Source organism: Musa acuminata, chromosome BXJ3-4 (assembly GCF_036884655.1).
Source record: "Musa acuminata AAA Group cultivar baxijiao chromosome BXJ3-4, Cavendish_Baxijiao_AAA, whole genome shotgun sequence".
In the NCBI taxonomy this organism is placed as follows: Eukaryota; Viridiplantae; Streptophyta; class Magnoliopsida; order Zingiberales; family Musaceae; genus Musa; species Musa acuminata.
Window position 1 is genome coordinate 4236860 of NC_088352.1, and position 19712 is coordinate 4256571.

General features: G+C 36.3%; 1 protein-coding gene and 1 long non-coding RNA gene across 3 annotated transcripts; one reads left to right on the forward strand and one right to left on the reverse strand.

Moving 5' to 3' along the window:
• Positions 1 to 822: 822 nt before the first annotated feature.
• On the reverse strand, positions 823 to 13942 carry LOC135634621 (katanin p80 WD40 repeat-containing subunit B1 homolog KTN80.4-like). Of its 2 annotated transcripts, none has more exons than XM_065145057.1 (18): positions 13558 to 13942; positions 13137 to 13267; positions 12901 to 13018; positions 12580 to 12806; positions 12200 to 12302; positions 10186 to 10256; positions 9166 to 9240; positions 8955 to 9098; positions 8655 to 8832; positions 8024 to 8542; positions 5092 to 5148; positions 4896 to 5014; positions 4017 to 4139; positions 2923 to 2997; positions 2738 to 2850; positions 1871 to 1987; positions 1686 to 1754; positions 823 to 1464 (listed from the first exon to the last, which is right to left on the reverse strand). In XM_065145057.1, exons 1-18 carry the CDS (start codon positions 13586 to 13588, stop codon positions 1401 to 1403), a joined length of 2334 nt encoding a protein of 777 aa, XP_065001129.1. In that variant the 5' UTR covers positions 13589 to 13942; the 3' UTR covers positions 823 to 1400. The 2 variants fall into 2 exon arrangements, with proteins under 2 accessions (XP_065001129.1, XP_065001128.1); XM_065145056.1 differs by having other exon boundaries at positions 8024 to 8545.
• Positions 13943 to 18177: 4235 nt separating this feature from the next.
• On the forward strand, positions 18178 to 19515 carry LOC108952665 (uncharacterized). The gene is made up of 2 exons (XR_001977740.2): positions 18178 to 19144; positions 19258 to 19515. It is a non-coding gene; the product is annotated as an uncharacterized LOC108952665 (long non-coding RNA).
• Positions 19516 to 19712: the final 197 nt, after the last annotated feature.

Below are 19712 nucleotides of genomic sequence, written 5' to 3' on the forward strand. Positions count from 1 at the left end.
GTTCATGTGGTCCATGAAAGTGAAGGTTTATAAAAGCAACACAACACACCACTTTGGTCACTCCTCTCTCTCTCTCTCTCTCTCTCTCTCTCTCTCTTTCTGGTAGCTGCGATCTGAGTGTCTTGGTGGTCCATGAAAGTGAAGTTCTATTAAAGCAACACAACACACCACTTTGTTCACTCCTCTCTCTCTCTCTCTCTCTCTCTCTCTGCAGCTTTTTCTTGAACAGATTCCCCAACTTTGCAGACAAAGGATTTTGGCAGTAGTGTGTTCCTAAAATTCTAATTAAATGAAGCCTTGAACCCCTTGAAGGGCTTGAAGAATACATCAATCGAACTATTGAAAAGTTTTGATGTAGGAGATTTAGTCAGCAGATTCATCTGTGATACAAATAAGTTTTCTTCTTATAAATTTTAACTAAATGGCTCGTAAATGGTGTAATATTACTGTAGGCCTAATGAGAATATTGATCTCGATTGAACTTAGTGACACAATACCAAATACCGGATCACATGATCCAATATTGATCATTTTTGAAACCGGTAAATACGGACCGATATGTACTTAATGAAGAATCATGCATCCCAAAATTGCTCGATGAGACAGTCTATCTTCCACATAAGCATTAGAGAAAGTCAAGATGGATATTCCACGGCCAAGAAACTTGGATGAATAAGACATCAACAGGTTATTTTGTTAAAAACAATACCCAAAGAAATATATCTTCAAGCATTTTTCTAAGGTAAATTTTTTATGATCTTTCCTTGCATAAGTTTGATAAGCAACCAAGAGAAAGTTGATGAGCCTCACAGACATGCAAAATGCAGTAACTTTGGTATGCACTCACTTCAGCAACAACAAGAATTAGAGGGGCTGAGTTTTCTGGATCAAAGTTCTTGGAAAACCTTTTTCTGTCATTGCTGCAACTTGTGATACAAGAACTAGGTACAGAGAAAAAGCTTCCCCTTTTGCCTCCTCACCCTAACAATTGATGGCTATAGGCAACTCAATCCAATTCTAAGCAATGAAAACTTTACTAGGATTAAAATCCGTTGCATATAGAAAACACAAAACACCTCATGCAGCAAACCTCAAAAGATGCCAGCAAAGCCTCTTGTGATAACATAACAGTTATGCTCAGATCGATTCTTTGTGAGTATTATGGAACTTTTCCTACTGCCGTCATACGTGTATACCCTCCGCATGCTGCTGCACGGACCAACAATGTCAGACCACAGAATGGGTACATGATGCAAGCAGTATGATATCTGGAGTGTTTAGCTTCAGCGCCCGTATCTGGTGAGTCAGCAGATGAATGACCAGCTCGCTACGGGGAGACAGGGATCTAAAGAACGGCAGGTCCATGGCTAATCCACTATACATGTGTGTATGTTAGCCAGTCACAGTACTTCCTGAAGAGCTAGATTCAGCTCTTGTGCAGCCTTTGCAATAGACCCTCCTCTTCTGGTAAAGGTGTAAAATACGCTTCAGAGGACTAGAGTAATTAATGAAAAAAGATTATGAGGAACAGTAAAGAATCTGTTACTGTTGTGTCTCCAATTGATCCAAGTAGAATAGCAAGTGATTGGATGTGTAGCACAAGTGTAATTCATTCAGAACTAGTCGAGTCTTTTGTTACTAGAGAAAAGATCAAAGAGTTCAAAACAGCAAAGGTTATGGCGCACCTACTCATGGAAGAAATCCTATGCTTGACTTTTTCCAACTCAATGAAGCACGAATTGCAACGTTCCAGCCTGGCATGGATAGAAAAAGTGGTAATAGAAGTACATCACTAGCGGTTAATTTTTGAAGCAGAGGTTTATAAGTCAGTAAATTTAAATGAACAAAAGAAGGCCAATCGAGAACAAACCTCTGCTCTGCTTGAAGATCAACACCAACAGATGGACCAGCTGACAAGGTTGAATGTATTACAGGACCAAAGATTCTGACAAGTGTCAGCAACATTCCCAAGGAAACACCTACATGCCTATAATGGATAGTGTGAGCAACTGGTCAGTGAATATCATAGATTTTGATAGAACTAGATGCAACTATTAAGTATCATTTAAGGACATTAAAATCTAAATGCTATCCAGAGGCACTTAGTCTTCCAGTCTTCCTAACGAGACAAAAGTTCATCCACGACTAATTCATAACAGGTCGAAGAAATAGAGATGAGTGAGATACGATACCTAACATGGTATAAATATTGACCAAACATAAAACAGATTAAACAAAAGGGTAACAAAAGGTAAATGTCAGAACATTTTTCTGAAGGTATGGAACAAGTCATTTAAACATGTACTACTATCCAGTGTGCTGATTCAGAATTTGCAACAGAATTTTATAAACATGAAGAAACATAAAAAGTGACAATAATAACAAGAGCAATCTTAGAATTGCTTGCCTTTTACCAAATTAGGCCCAAAACAATTTAAAAAAAAAAGAAAAAAAAAAGTTAATATGAAACATAGAACGAAAAGTGCAAAACAGCCAAAGGAAAGCAATTCTAATTGCACAAAAAATGCATGAAAAATCATATTTCACATTGACTAGTCTAACAAAGAAAAATATCAAATTTAAGGTATAAAACAACTAAAACTATCATCTTTACTAGGTTGCAGATGGAGTAGAATGCAGCCAGATCAAGCCAAAGTTGAGGCAGAATTAGAAATAAAAAGGTGAAATATAGTACAGAGTTCAGGAAGTTATAGCACTGGGACTCCCGGAAGCATACCTATCCATGTTACTCTCAAGAAGGCCAGTAAGGAGTGGCAGGAGAGACGTGCAAATATCTAGAGTGACAATATCACCTTTGTCCTTCAAACAACCCAATACATCAGCAGAAACCTGCATAATATTATTACAAAAATTACAGGTAGATCTTTGTAATCTGACAAGGCAGCTGTCAATGGTACATACAGCATAATCAGACATCTTCTCAATTGCACCAACAACGCCCTTGACATCATTTCTTTCCCAAAGCCGGGAAACTACCTGCGAATTGTACACAAGAAAATCAATACCATGTATGTCGTTGAAGTCACTGTCAATCATTTCCTAACACACTAAATAGCCTATTTAGAGAGAATATTTGTAGTTGATGTCAAAACAATAAAATGGTGCATTGTTGTTTCAAACTAGCTCATTCATGACAGATAGAAATACCATATGCCCAAATCAAGGACCACTGTCATATCTTCATAAACATACTGCTAAAAAATTTGTTTTAGCAAGGTACAGTGTTTTAGATAAAAGTTTCACATAGTGAGATATCAGGACTACTAGATGTACATAATATACAAAACATATCATGAAACAAAACAATTATCCACATCTCAGATCATCATAACTCACAAATAGCATGAGAAACAAAGTTTCCGGTACATCAGAAAACTGTTCTCAACAGATTCAGAGCCATTACAAAATATTGAAACACCTATCGCATGAAACAACCAGAATGTTCCCATACAAGTTCGTCAATGATGCACACCTAAACAGGTAAAGGGTTGACCTTCAACTTCGAGGTGCACAACAAAAAGCATTTGAGGCTAGAAAAAACTCTCAACCTCACCCACAAATCACTTAGGAGTTAGGACCCTTACTAAACTCTTTGATTATAGATTTTGAAAATACAACTAGCCCATGACAGTAGAAGTTGAAAATTTAAGGTTATTATCCTTCTCATTTATTTTTACATTCTCTGAAATAAAATTATATTGTAGCTATTAAAATTCAAAGCATATTTCTCCTGAGAGCAATTTGTCATGCTTACAATTTGTTTGGAAAGTTGTAATTTACCTAGAGATTAGAAATTAGCAACAATGCTCATATAGAAGTTGCAAACTTGGTGAAACTCAAATGGCTTATATTATATGCAAATGAATCTCAATCATTTTAATCCTCAGTGCCAATTGGGTGAAATTTTATAACTTAAGTTGAACAAATCTTCGTGCTTATGTGGATCATCTGCCAAACTTGTATAAGCATAAGCAATCACAAGATAAAAATTTTACCTGTAGTTTGATCAACCGAGACTGTGTTAAGTTTAAGAATTGATCATGTTTTTCTAATAAAATAGAAATGGAATCCTCATCAGAGGCAGGTACAGTTTCTTCAGCAAATTGATTATGACCTCTCTGTCCAATAAAATGAAGATAATACTGTGTTAGAAGACATATTCAGAAACACAAAAAATATGATTAGAACAGTAGGCATGCAAAGACATTAAGAAAAACTAAAAAAACAATATATGTTCAGAATTATCAGAGTAATAGAAAAGACAAAATAGAAACATTGAAGCAAAGTGCATCAGTGAAATGAAAGGAAATGATTTGTACATTACAACCAGCACAGAAAAGCTTTGTTTGAGACCTAAACCCCCAAAATGGAAACTTTACCAAAGTATAAAATGCATGCAAGATAAAGGATAAGAATCCAGAAATATGATATTTATGCAAGAAACTGCACTAGTAAGATAGTCAGAAATAACAGTTGGACAACAGAACAGATCTAACACAAAAAAGAAAATCATTATACATTCAGTAATAAGATTGGAGTACAACAGTAACAATATGCAATGGGCACCTTCTCAGATAAAGGACAAAACAAAATGAAATAGTCAATCCACAGAACTTCAACCATTCAAGATAATCATCTCTTAGAGAATGTCAGCAATCTTACACTTCATGATGAGAAACAGCAATAATACAAACAACATATCATATATGATTTTCAGACAGCCATTAAAACCCAATAAATTAGCTTTAAGCTCTGACAGAAGATTCAGCTACTCTATTACTCAGAATCATTCTGATATAAGAGATGAGAAGTAAAATTTAGATATGTGATGGATGTTATATCAAGGTTAATAGGTAATCAAGTATAAATATTACCAAAGAATATGAGGAGCTAGTAGCCATCATTGTCTCAGAGGAATTGCTTGACACTGGCCCCTCATAGCATGGAGAACGTTCCCTCCTTTCCCAGTTTGAACCAATTGACCTTGTTCTTCCTACAGATGCTTAGAAATCTAAATAAAATGTAAAGTTGTTATGACAGCACCATTTAGAATAAGAAGGAAATATTAACCTCTTTGTGGAACATCAATAGGGCACACTTCCTTTGGCTTCTCGATTTTGATATTATCTAAATATAAAAAAAAAGCTATCAGATGTACTAATCATAATATCCAATACACTCCACGAATTAAACTAACTGATATCTTATAATACAGCGAAACATCAGTGTGAAACAAGATCAGGGTCTCACACTGCTCATAATCCAATAAAAAGATACTAACAGATCGAATATATATAGCGAATGTCAAGAAAATATTTTATTGAGACTTAGAAACACCTAAATTGATTACATCCTCTTGATTGATTGAGGTGTTTGTAACCTGCACTCGTCCGCATCCATGGATACTCACTGCCACTTGCCTCTTCGAGACTCTTCAAAAAAAAAATTCTTCACAGGAAAGAATTCTAAAACCTTGAGCATAAAATATCACAAATACCATGTAAGTTTATGAACTCTTTAGTCGTTTATCATCAAATGCCAATATCGACTTTTCACAACAAACTTTGGAACATGAATAACCTTCATTATGGTGAATCTCAACTGAACTATACCAATTATTACAAATCCCAATACTTGAAAACCATATTGCTTGTGGATGGCTGGACCCAACTTGTTGATATTTGATGGCAGACAAGATAGCATAACAGCTTGGGATGTATTGTTTACGTGGTTAGGCAAGGGCACCAATTCATGGAATAATGACAATAAAGTAATATTGCATCTTCTTTCATTGTAAACTTGCATTGCCTTCTTTGCAATTTCGTAGTAGTATGTAGTTAAGAACTTTCAGAAGCATAATTCAATTGTCTGTCTTTTGCCAAGATCTAGAACTAAATATTTAACACTATTGTAAAACGTAATGGTTTATGGTATTACAAAAAAATGTTGATGCTGTATATATGCCAGCTCTTTAACTTACCATACGATTACAGATGGTTTTAAATTCTGCTTGAACTGATACCTAATAGGTAGTATTTACTGGTCGAGGCTTGAATCAACACAAGAACCAGGACTTCTTATCTGATTCTATATGGTTTATTTTTTTCAAATTAACGGGCAACGAACTTACGGTTTTTAAGTTTTTGATACACCCCTCTTTCTATCTCTATCTACTTTGGATCTCTCATGACCGAAGCCTTGCACCACCCACCGTCGCCAGCCCAGTAACTCTCCTCCTCCTAGTCCACTCCTCTTGCGCCACCCCTCCTCTTTGTTCTCCTCGTATTATGGCTCTCATGCTCCTCCTCCCACATTCTCAGTGCCAAAAGGTATGTTGGTGTACCATACAACAATCTGTGTCAATATGCACTAGACCTGTACCAGTCCAGCCAATGACCATATGGGGCCCAGCATCAAAATTTGGAACCATGCCGTTAAATCTATATTCTTATATCAACAGCTTGAACCAATATGCATATTGCAGTATAGTTAACAAACTGTCTTACATGTTTCGGTTGCAACCAGTATGCCAAGAAACATACTGAATATATTTTGACAAAAAAATCCTATTATTAGTTTTTCTTGGCAGCTTGTACCATACCATACAGATTAGAAAGTACAGGCCTGATAGGTCATCTAAATCAATTATTGCTTAGACATAAAAAATCCTATTATTATTTTTCTATCTGCCAGCTTGTACCGTAACGTATCAACTTAAACACACGAGCCTGATAGGTCATCTAAACCAATAGAGAAACGATGTTTAAAGATTGGTTCATACTTTATAAAGTGTGAGATGGCTATGTTTTTGGCTTAATACTCAAGCATGCATCCATGATCGTGTATCCTGTAAATATCTACCTAGCCAGCCAGCACACAACAGCAGAAATGGGTAAACAATCCTTGTTAGGAGAACAGCTGCTATTATTTGGAATGATGAAGGTTAGATATGTTTAGTAAACTTATATGGAATCCTCGTTTAAAATCCTCATAATCTCATAAAATTGCATTTTCTTTAACTCCTGGATAAATTTGAATCACAGCATAGATGTTATATAGCCAACTAACACAATTATCGTGTCCATATAAACCAAGTATAAAGCATTGGAATTTTTATTTTAGATTAGTGTGGTAATATCAATTCGATCTAACCATCAAGGGTTTTTTAATTTTAAAATGTCCTAAAAACTAAAACCATAAATAATTAGTACATAAAAACAAGGTTCGCCGTACCGTACCGTACCGGCATTTCGACCCGGGCTTGGTACCGGTACGGTACGGTATACCGCTCGGTACACCCAGGTGTACCGAACACTGTAGCACTGCTACAGTGCTCGGTGCGGGCGGACCGGTACAAGGTGGTCCGCGTACCGCTAGCCTGTCGGACCGGTACGTACCGCCCGTACCGGGCGGTACAGTCTGGTATGGCAAACCTTGCATAAAAATACTAATAAAATTAAGAACTCAACAGATAAATATAATCTAACCTAAAGAATATTTTATAGTCAACAAAAAGTTTGCATCATAGAATTAATTGCAGACATTGAGAATTCAAAGCACACTTTATCACTAGAAGAGAAAAACCAAAGACAATGAGAAAGTTTCAGACAAGTAGAAAGATGAAGCTTGAAGAACCAAAATCTGAAGGGTAGGTTTGAAAGAAAGTGGAGGCTTAAAGCCCAAAGGCATATCATATAGCTACCTCACAACAAGTGGTAGATACATTGCAGAGTCTAATTCAACCTGTTAATTTCATCCAGAATCTCCTGATCCTGACCAAGATTCTCAAAAACACCTTAATTAATAATTGAACCATTATTTCTACATTAGTTGATCGTAGGCATGTCTCAATCAAAATTTGATCTGTGGCACTGGCATGCATTGTACTTCATACTAAAGAAAGTCTGGCAATATAAATTATTCATCATGTAATATATAAAAGAAAGATCAAGATTATAGCCTCTTGCAACATGTAATAAAAATTTGAAGGATTCAGACTTACAATTTTCCTGATCATAATTTGCAGTTGACTCTCTGAATGAGTTCAATCGTCCCCTACCTGTTATAACACGTCTAACACCATCCTGGTTATTTTCTCCAGCAGTCACTAGCTGAGTTACAGCGTTGGCAGAAGAAATAGAAGTTTGGCCCAAATATTCATTTTGTTCAGTGTTTCTATTACCCACAAGTCCAGACTCAATGGACATATCTGCTTTGTCTGAATTCTCTCTGATGTTTGATATCTTCCGAAAATTAGCAAATTTTGATTGGATATCATATGGTATTGTTCTTCCAACTCCAGTCACCTTAGTAGAATCAGAGGACAACTCTACTCGTGGGTTAGTTCTTGGAACAATGACAGGTATTATATCAGATTTATTGATTGTCTGAAGATTTGTCGTAGCCTGAGCTTTTGATGAACTTCTTTTTGAAGTAGTAGAAACAGGTGTAGGTGCTGTTGTAGTTGTTTTTACACCAGCGTTTGTCCCAGTTCTTTGAGGGGTACCAGGGATGCTTGCAGCTGCTGTAGTTTCAAACAATGAAAAAACTTAAATATCTTCTACTGCTTTAAACGTTCATACTAAAGTTACAGAATTAAATAAAAGGAAAAGAAATAAAAACCAATAACCTACATGCTTCTGGTTTTGTTTCCTTAGCATTTGCTTCTGAACTTTGTGATATTGATAGCCTCCCCATGCTAGACTTTATATTGTTGTCAGTTTGCGTAGATGGATTACCACTTGATGTAGACTTTGGTTCAGAATGACCATTTGATCTAGCAGCACCAGAAATTGCATATGGCTCAATGCGCTGTAATTCATGACATTGGATACATGTCAAATTACATATATAACCAGACACCATAACAATACTTATTCCAAAAAGGACAAACAATAGGGATCTCATGAAGATTAAGATGAGTTAGAACGTACAGAAAGGTCCACAACCCATACTCCAACGCAGCTTTGATTGTATGAACATCCAAGAAGTTTACCCTCATGAATGTTCATATCTGATAGTCTAGACCATCCTACATCCACAGTATCATGGCTTCTTATTGGTTCCCAGGAAACAACCTGAACAAAAACTAATGTTAGCACTTGTAGAAATCATCATGAAAATTAAAAAGCCAATTGAGTCTACCTTCAGACTCTCATGCAATCCGCAAAGCAATGTTCTCCCATCAGGATTAAACGTCATAGAACGCACACCAGAAGTCTGTAGTCAATCTCAGTACATGAGCAGCACATCAAACAACATTGAGGATTTAAAACTGCATAAGGATGCCACTTGATTAATTATAGTTAACTCTATGAAACCAATTATTCATATTTCAGTTCAATTGTGTATCAAAATGGCACAGTTTCTTGGATGTTTTGGTGATGTAATGATCCATTGATTGGCTGAATACAAAGTGGCTAGATCAGAAAAGGCAGCAGCGATAACACAGAATGCAGAGGCATTTGATAAATCCAAGAATTAAGAAAAATGTTGATTTCCATTAAGAGAAGAAAATAAGCTCTTGATTTCCAGCATGCATCCAGCAAAATAAATCCAAGAAGAGGCAAATGGTAAAGAAAAGTGTAAAAATGTGATATTTTCATGAAAGGCAATCAAGTAACGTGAAAGCGAGAACTGTCAAGAGGAAATTTTTCAATGACATGCACTGATGGAAGTTATGAAGCTGCCGAGCCGAAGAAAGTACTGTCTAGGCTCAGATATTTAAGCAAATACTCAAGCTCAAATTGAACTAGTGTCCTTCAGACTCAACCATGAGTCAGCAAGGTATTCCAAAGTCCTACCATTCTGTGATGGTCTAGATAGAGTAATGTATGCTAAATCTCGCCTTAGTTTTCAAGAAAAATACTCAAACAAAGTCCTAGATGAGCTGAACCAAATATGTAGACTCTCAGTGGATTGGGCTTTTTCTACTAAGTGAGTGGATAGTACAGACACTGCACAACCCCGATCCAGCATGGCACCCTTAAAAGAGGTGAAACCAATATTAAAAATCAATGACACAAATATCCAAATCACGTACATTTAATAAACATCAGATAAGTCAAATTTATAATGATTCAGCCAAATTTTGTAAGTGACTTCATCCAAATATGTTAGGGGAAAACCAAGACAGTGCTCATAAATTTAAACTTGAAGATATACCTCAGGTCCAGCAGACCCTATTAGCTCAAAAGTTTCAAGATCCCATAACTTAACAGTTCTATCAGCTGAACCTGTAAAACAGTTAATATTACTCCAGTTTGTGATAAGTGATAGCATAGACAATAACAAACTACATATATGATTTTGTTCTAGTTCAATTTATATATCATGCAATTCTTCACTGATGAGCAAAAGAATGCCAGCAAACTTTAAAAGACTATATCATCAGCACATCTGAAAATACATGGAAAAATAGCTACTGAGTTAATGTTCCTTATGACCATATAATACTTCTTAGCTACTGGAAAGGTTTTGTATTTAGGAAAAAAAAAAATCTTAAACACCGTAACTGATAGCACTCAGCCTAAAAGATAAATAAAAACTCTGCAATATAACTAACTAATTCATAGATTGATCCCACAAAATTGCAAAATATTAAAGATTCATGATCCAATTAATCTATTAGCCAAAAATAACTATGTCAAGGGCCTAACCATGTCGCAGAGGTTTATCAAATATTCAAAGCAATTTCATGTGGACATTTGGCATATCAGAAACTTGTGAATCCAGACAGCTGAAGCAGACATGAATAAAACGATGAGATTTTTTATTTCATTATCTAACCAGTGCTAAAAATTGATTCTCCTCTACAACCAGATAAGGCACTCTTTAATTTTCAAGATAATGCAAAATCTGAAACATAATAACAATATTCTCTAGATTATTAAAGAAGACTCCAGTTATTTGTGTTTTCACTGCTAAAGAAACCTTCAAAACCAGACTAATCCTAGGTAATCAATAATAATTGAAGTATTCAAAAAATCTTATAATGCATTCCCAGTGATCTTTGACTACTCCATTACTATAAACAATCAGGAAATATAAGGCTTACACTAATAATTCATTACTCTTATCTGTTCTTTCCCTTCATGATTAGTTCTGCATGAAGGAATATACAAAATCTATATCAACATCTTACCTTCTCTATTTTTTATATATTTTTCAAATCAATCCCTTCTTAATCTATTTGTGACATCTACATTTTTCTTGATTTCCAGTTTCCCCCCCAAATGTTCAAATTGTGATAATGATTATGAATGCATACTTGGCTTATCATGTTCATATGTAGATTAGAAGACCATGTATAAATTAGAATCTCATGTATAAAGCCTTGATAAATTTTTGTACAAAAGAATTACTTCTTATACCTACATTTGTTTCTTTAAGAACATCTTGTTAAGAACGTAGCAATAGACTAGGGGACTCATCTCTTTTGTTGAAGCAACATTAATTCAACAAGCTCAAATCTTTGAAATGATGAGCTATAGAGCAAGGTAATCCTGAGCAAAACATGTTGACTCTCGCTTCATTTACTATTCTTTTTTCAATATAAAGGGTAACAACAGAAAGATTGGATGCATGATCAACACCAACTACTTGCTCTCAAAACAAAGTTCACAACAAAAACAAGGCATCCAATGAGAAATGAACATCAACTACTTGCTTTATAAGAAGCCACAAAGTCAGAGATGCCAAGTCACCCAAAATTCATTGCACACGTTTCAAGAGCCATTTGAATTAAAACAGTCCCAAAGAAATCATGCAAATTTGGCAAAGTGTCCACATGAATAAAGCAAATTGCAATACAAACACAGTGATGATCAGAATTGTGCAAAAGATGGCATCAGCATAAAACATTAGGTTATGATGATCTGGGTCCTGTTTGAGGCTCCAAACCCTCCAACTGCGGAAATAAGTCAGGTAGCAACAGCTTAACAATGCAATAAAAAGAAAATTAGATTTGTGGTTAAAAAACTGGTTTGCCAATACATAACGTTTATGTTTTATTTTCAGAACTACAATCAGTGAGGAAGAATATAAGAGAATGGAGAAATAGAATAATCAGATCGTTTTCCAACTATATTATCCCAAGCTCATATAGGTATTATTTTACACATGATAAATGATCAAAATTCTGCAATTCCTGTCTAACATAGTTAACACTCAAGCTAACCTGTTGCCAGCAGAAATTCATGAGGATGGAAATCAATGCACTGAATCTGACCCTCATGAAACTTGAAATCATGTAAAAGTTTTCCAGCAGTAAGATCCCAAAGCTGTTGACAAGAGATTAGAAGCCAAGGTATATTAGACTTTGTCAATTTGGTACTGCTATGTACACATAAATAGGCCACATCAATTATGAACGAAAAGAAATTGAAACATGTCCAGCATAGCTATGTTTGATTGACATGGTAAACACTACAAAGAATAAGGGCGAAGAAAGTAGTCTTTTATTAATAATATTGTCAACAATAAGGGAGAATAAAGTAGTCCGACTTAAGAATATTGTTAGAAAAATCAAACATACAAAACAAAAGGCTGAGGCAAAACCTTCACAGTGTTGTCTTCTCCGCCAGAAACAACCCACCGCCCATCAGGGGTGAATTTAATAGCATTAACCCCTCGGCTGTGACCCTTGTATGTATGAATGCATCCCTTTCTTCTAATATCCCATATCTTCAGATTTGTATCCAGAGATCCAGAAGCAAAGAACTCTCCAAATGGATGAAAGTCAACAGCTATACAATTTGACCTGTGGCCGGTCAGAGTTCGAACAACTGCACAAAGCAATAAAACAGAACGAAGCCGAATATATTAAGCAGCTCATTTGTCTCTCTCTGATCAACTACAGAACAAAATAAGGTCTCCTACTCTTTGCCTCTTCCAAATCCCACAACTTTACCGAGCCGCTAGCTGCACCAGCAGCTACCAATATCTCTGATGAATCAAAACTTACTGACTCAACAGCACTCATATGACCAGATAGGCTCTGCAGGTCATTAGAAATGTACACAACACAATTATAACCCGACGGTCGCAAGTTAAACAGTTGGTTCATACAGATAGATCAAGCTCACAGAGACGATATAAGCCAGAGAGGTACCCACCAATATGGCATTAGGTTTTCCAATAGCCCAAATATTGACCTTGTTGTCCTCTCCTCCAGTAACAAGAACTCTCGATGTCTTTCTCCCAATCTTCAGGCAATTGACGCTGGAAGAATGCGCCACAAATTCCTCTAGATTTACTTTCGTCAAGACTTGCAAATCTCAGTTACAAATCACAGAGATCCAAAACTTAAGACACGGTAAGATCTCAAAAATCATGGGTTTCTTCAATTTCCAGCTACCCAAATCAAATAAACCAAATAGATTTAGCCAAGCAACGATTTTGCTATAAGCAAAGATTAAAAAAAAACTAATTTTAGATACCCAAGATGAACATTTTCTAGTCTCTACCCCAAGAAAATAAAAAAGCCTAGAAAAAGAAAATTGAACCGAGTCGGGCGAGAAAAAAAAAAAAGGATACGCAGCTTGTAAGCGCGCTTGGTGGTCGCCATGAAGCTGGCGTCGAAGAGACAAGGAGCAGCCCGTTCTTCTTCGTCCAGCAAGGGTGAAGCAACCCCCGAACTCCGAGCCGAAATCAGCCTCGGTCATCCTAGATCGGACCGGTCCAGCCCGCGTCGGATCTCACGAGGCCTGCTCCTCATTCCTCGACGAATCGCGCACAATCAACCCGCAAGCACAGGAAGAAGCACTCCTCCGCCGCCGTCGCCACCTCCCTCGACCGCCGCCGCTCTCAAAGCCTCCGAGGAAGGGCTAAAAGAGCAGTCCTGGATGAGCGGTGAGAGACTGGCGAGGGAGGGAAGAGGAAATGAAGCTTTCAAGGCTTTTGTTGAAGAATTGTGATTTGTTTTGGCTCAAAATGAGAGAATAATAATAAATATAAAGATCAATAATAAGCCTTCTCTCAACAAAAAACAAAAACACTTTTATTTTTTATTTTTTGCTTCTAACCTCTTCTCACTTCCCCTTCTACTCTTTTCCCTTTTCTCTCTTAATGACTGTCATTAAAATATTGTATTGTATTGTATTGTATTGTGGTGTTTGAATGGAATGATTAAAATATATATTTATTTACATGTTTAATTTAGAGGCTATTATTTACTTGTTGTAATGTTTGATGTGGAGATTAAAACAGGTTTGGGATTGATGAATAACAACATGTAGCAGTCAGCTTTGGCCAATATATATGAATAGTATGATGGGTTATATTTAATGCACAAATAGGACACAATGCCATCTAATTAATGTTCATTATATACAACATTTTAATCTTTAATGGATGTGGTCACTTTATAGTGGGACACCACTTCTCTTTTCTCCATGGAAATTTGAATATTGAAATCAGGATTGGAATAAATACTCTTTCTTCTCATTGTCTTTTAAGGAGGAAATCATGTTTCAATTCATTTCTTGGTGAAAGAGATATCCTGGTTTCAATGTTTGAAATTTAATGTTGACATTTCAACTTTTATTCTGAATAACTCAGAACTTATATATATATTTATATATAGGAAAATTACAAGAAGTGAATTCATTAACCAAATAATCACATTTGATAAGCAATTCCAAGCAAATCTGCAAACAAATCTTCTAATTCCTAAATATGAGATTTATGCATGGGTTACCTTTTATATCTTTCAAGATTAAGTTTGCCTATTCCATATATTTAAAGCAAAGCAGGAGATGCAGACAAATAACATCATTTTATGAGACTCACCTACTTAAGCATGATTAAGTTATCACTTTTTTGCTCACATCATTACATGATTCTATTGGTGGACTTGTAGAAGTAGATTGACAAGCATTAATGGGACATGGAAAGCACACACACCTCAAAAAAGACCTAATAATTCTCAAAGACAGTTCATCTATCCTAACATGTATTGTGAGCCACTCAACATGTTCATGCACCTCTTTTTTTCGATAAAAAATTAAAATGCTACAATTCCAAGTCAATAAAATAATTCACTGATTTACAAATGTCTAATTAAGTATTTTTATAAAAAGATAAATAGCAAAGACAAAATTCCACTCAATATCTTTAGTGAGTAGGTCTAATATATTATCATTCGATTAATAATTTATATAGAATTATATTTTATATAACTTTAGATCCTCTAATAAGTAAGTGTGATATATCATTATAATATAATATTTAATCAAGTTACAAATAGGAATAATTAGGAAGAAGATTAAAAAAAAAAAAAAAAAACAAAGGGTCCTCACAAGTTGTTGGAGGGTCCATATCGTCAAACCTTATGTCTTGAGGTTCAACCTAATTTTAATTTTTTCCTTCACCAATCCCTCTCTTAGTTAATTGGTTGGAAGAAGAAATTTAGTGAATAATGATTTAAAATACTAATCACAATGGACCACAACCTCGTATTGCTTTGTGTATATGCTCCTTTATTTATTTTTTAATTAATTTTTAGTGACATCAAATGATATGTGATTTGGTATCTCAATACCATACTGATCAAATAGATTATGAGAGCCAATAATAAATCCAACATTTAAAACTAGATATGGCATGAAAAAGTGAAGCATTGCATTCAAATATTACCATTATTGTAGACTGATGGTGTATACAACCAAGTCATACACATACACCTCAACCATTTATGAAAGATTATAAATTTTTTTATATTTTTACAAAATAATATCCTTAGTTATGATTTATATTTTCTGTAAAATCTTTTTAAGTCATTCCTTTACTTGTCATTTTATGTGATTCTTTTTTAGTATGAAAATAATTATCATTATTTGGAATGGATGAAGAGCACTTTTTTCTGGGTATGAAAATGATTTAACATTGTGGGGTGCTGTTGGAGAGCTCTAAACTAGCAAAAGCTTTCTTAGGATGAAAGAGACCAAATGATATGGATTGAGGGTGACCACAGAGGGAGAGCCAAGAATTGATGCACATGAGTGTTGGATCCTCTAATTAGCACAAGCTGGCTTGTGTTGCTAATCATATAAACAAGGCTCAAAGATTAAAAGAACAGCTGAAACGATTAATAGACCATCAAATCAATCATCACTATGCATTTTTTTGAACAGGCAAGAACAACAGATGTTGTGGTGCATCACAGCTGAAGCATCTCCTATCTTGGTTTCAGCAACAAGCAGAATGTTGTTGTACTATAAACCTGAGATTGTTCATTGGATCATTCAAAGCTTTATGGTATGTGATTGTTTCTTCTGGGAAGTTCCATTGTCTTTTTCTTCCATCTGGAGTGAGTGAACCACTTCAACTATAAACATAAAAGATTTTTTTTCTTCTGAAAACTATCTTTATACACATAAGGATAAATAATATGACAAAACTTTTTTAAGTCATCAGAGGAAATTAAGTTTTTCCGTAAAAGATGAAATACACAGGTCATAACTGAACAAAGAATATGTCCTATTAGCACTTGTCATCTCTGAAAATTAAGATGACATGTCCAATCAGCTGCTTGTCATATATGGGTTGGCTGAATTCCATATACCAAACTACAATTGAATGAGAATAATGATCATTTCAGAAACTTATATCAAATGGAGGATGAATGTAGATCTTGTGGCATGAAAAGAATATAAGAAGACAGAATCTTCCATCAGATATTACATTAAGCTATGAATCACTATCAATTATCTAAAACATAAGGCTCCTAGTAAGATAGTATATATGCATCCATTTATATTCCAAGGACTGTCATGTTTGACCTCTTCTCAAGAATAATTAAAGTTCGTTTGAGAGACGCACATCAAACTGTATACCCCTTCATAGTTGTCATTCAGAATTCTCTCTCTCTCTCTCTCTCTCTCTATTCTATACTGAGTGAATAAAGACCTCTTCTCAAGACTAATTGAAGTTAATTTGAGCCACCCACAACAAAATGGTAAACCCCTTTATGGTTATTCAGAATTCTCTCTTTCTAGGGATTCTATACTGAGTGAATGAGGAGGCTGTGCCAGTTTTAAGCAGTGCTATCAGTGGAGTGATGACAGATGAGCTCCTTCATCATTCTCTCATTACCGAAACTAAACAAGAGGATAGAGGATTCTGGCATGTTATACCGATGAAGCAGTGTCGGTGAGCTTCTCGAGTCTGTACAATGATCACTACCAGAGAACTCACAACAACACCATTGATGGCGTAGGGAAACTACCATGATGTGTGTATTTGCAGTGCGACATGTCAACCACCTTCAGAAAGCCATGTTTTCACAACCACAAAAATAACATCATAAAAGCCGAGATAATGCTCCACAAGAAAAAGGAAAACCAAAGGAAAAGATGTGACATGCCTGCCCATATCCCAGTGATGGATCCTAGAATTTTCCCAATAATAACACAACAAGTGATGGATGGCTACTGACATTACTGAGATCACGGGTAACTTGAATCATGACACAACTACCATGATGATCAAAATTTTTCTAAGTTTTGATTATACAGAAAAAGGGTCTTCGTAAGGTCATTTAGTTTAGAGATATTTTTTTTTTAAGCTCACATGTTTCGAAAAGGATAAAATCGTACGGATACACCTATCACCCAAAGCGGACAATTCCTCGTGAACCTACGAGCCGAGCTGTACCAATGGCCGATCGACCAAATTATCCGTTATCATATTGGTGCTAGAGGAAGGACTCAATGCATGATATTATGGGTGAGTGATTTAATGTTTCTTTTATGATATTTTAACAATGCAACCATGTAAGTTTATTAATAATCCTTATTTTGACATAAACTATGAACTAGATTTTATATTTTGAAATTTTGAATAGTTACTTACAATTTTATATTATATTGATGAATGGGTTGATGTCAAAACTTAATTCATTCTTTTCTTTGATGTGGTGGACATGAATGCTACCTTTATTAATTATATTTATATACTTTGTTCCTTATTTATCAATGCAATTTTTAATTTATAGATACCTATAATAAATAGAAGACGTGTATACCTGCCTATTTGGGCCTCCATGGGCCGGCTCAAGATTTACAGACTGCTCGTCTTCACGATCGAAGCCCGATGGTGCGGTTTGGACTTGAAGGTGAACTCGCCGCCCTCATCCCGCCGCTGCTTTCGCCGATGCCATGGACGGCACCTGGCACGAGGAGGAGGAGGAGCGGCAACAAGCCCCCGCAAATCGCTCCTCATCCGCTACCTCGGCCTCGATCGCCGTCGCCCAATCTGCGGGCAGGTGTTCTCATTTGGGCCTCAATAGGCCGGCCTGAGACCTGCGGACGTCTCTAAAAGAATGATTCGTGGATTTACCGTCACCAATCGTGGCCTGCTCCGACTCGGACTCGGCGAGGAACTCGCCGCCCTCGTGCCGCCGCAGCTTTCGCCGGTGCCCTGTCATAAGCCGCCATGGAAGATCTGCCTTGCCGCGGGGTGCTCAGCCGAGGAGGCCCGGCGGAACGCCGCGGAAAAGAGGGGCGACCGAGATGTGAGGAAAGCATCAGCGGAGGACGACGGGTGAGGTGGAAGAAAGGATGGGGAGAAGAAGAAGAAGAAGAAGGGAAGCGGAAGTCGGTGCGCGCTTTCCTTCCTGAAGCCGACTGTGCTTAGGAAAAGATGACGAGGCCAGTAACTGCTTTCCTAATCGGCGTCGGAAATAGAATCTCTTTCTACTTTCTTTCTCCTATAAATTAATTAGGTCACAGGAGTTACGAAGGATCACAACAACAACAAAGAAGGAATCCTGCAACTAATCTGCATCGGGTACTTCTTGTTCTTCCTCTTTTGCAATCTCTCATATGCTTATTTTACTTGTTTTTGTGGTATTCCAGTGGTGGTGTGAGTCTTACGCGTCCGTTGCTCGAAAGCGTGAAACGCCTGCAGAAAAGAAATATAACAAACGACTGTGCAGTGTGACAATAGCCGGTGACGAAGAAATGGAGCAGAAGTCACTTTCCGAGATCGCAAAAAGAGTCCTGCAATTGATGCATATTCTTCCTCCCTCTGAAACAGAGACGCCACGCTTACCACCATTTTTGGATCGATGTGCTCAATGCGATAAGCAATTATCTAACAGGGCACCCATCTATATGTATGGGTAAGTATTTTTACCGTAAGTTTAATGCTTAATGTTTAACAAGGTATAGATCATCTTCTCCCTAGTTTTAGTTTTTTATTAGACTAAAATATCTGTTATTATTTTATGTTCAGGGATCTGCAAGGCTTCTGTTCTCCTGGCTGTCGGAATTTAAGGATCGATTTGGATGAAGAAAAGGCGAAAGCTAACAAATCAAGTTAAAAGGACGAGAAGATCATAGACACCAAAAAACGAAAAAAAAGAAAAAAGTAACATTTAGAAGAACATATTTTTGTTTTAGGGTTTGTGGTTTTGAACGAAAACTGATGGCTTCTCTGGATAGGGAAGGACTGCAGTAAAATTATTAGGTAATCCTACGGTTGATTTTTCTACCGTCTCGTTTGCTGTCATTGACGTTGCTCCCAAATGTTTAGAACACATACTTTATCGTATGCATGGTTACACTAAGATTGCCGTAATACAATAAGAGTTCTATCAACTATGGTGGCTCACGATTGTATGATGCAAAGTAATGTAGTGCAGGTGAATGGAACATGAGATGTTTATGTTAGTTTTTAATATTAACAAT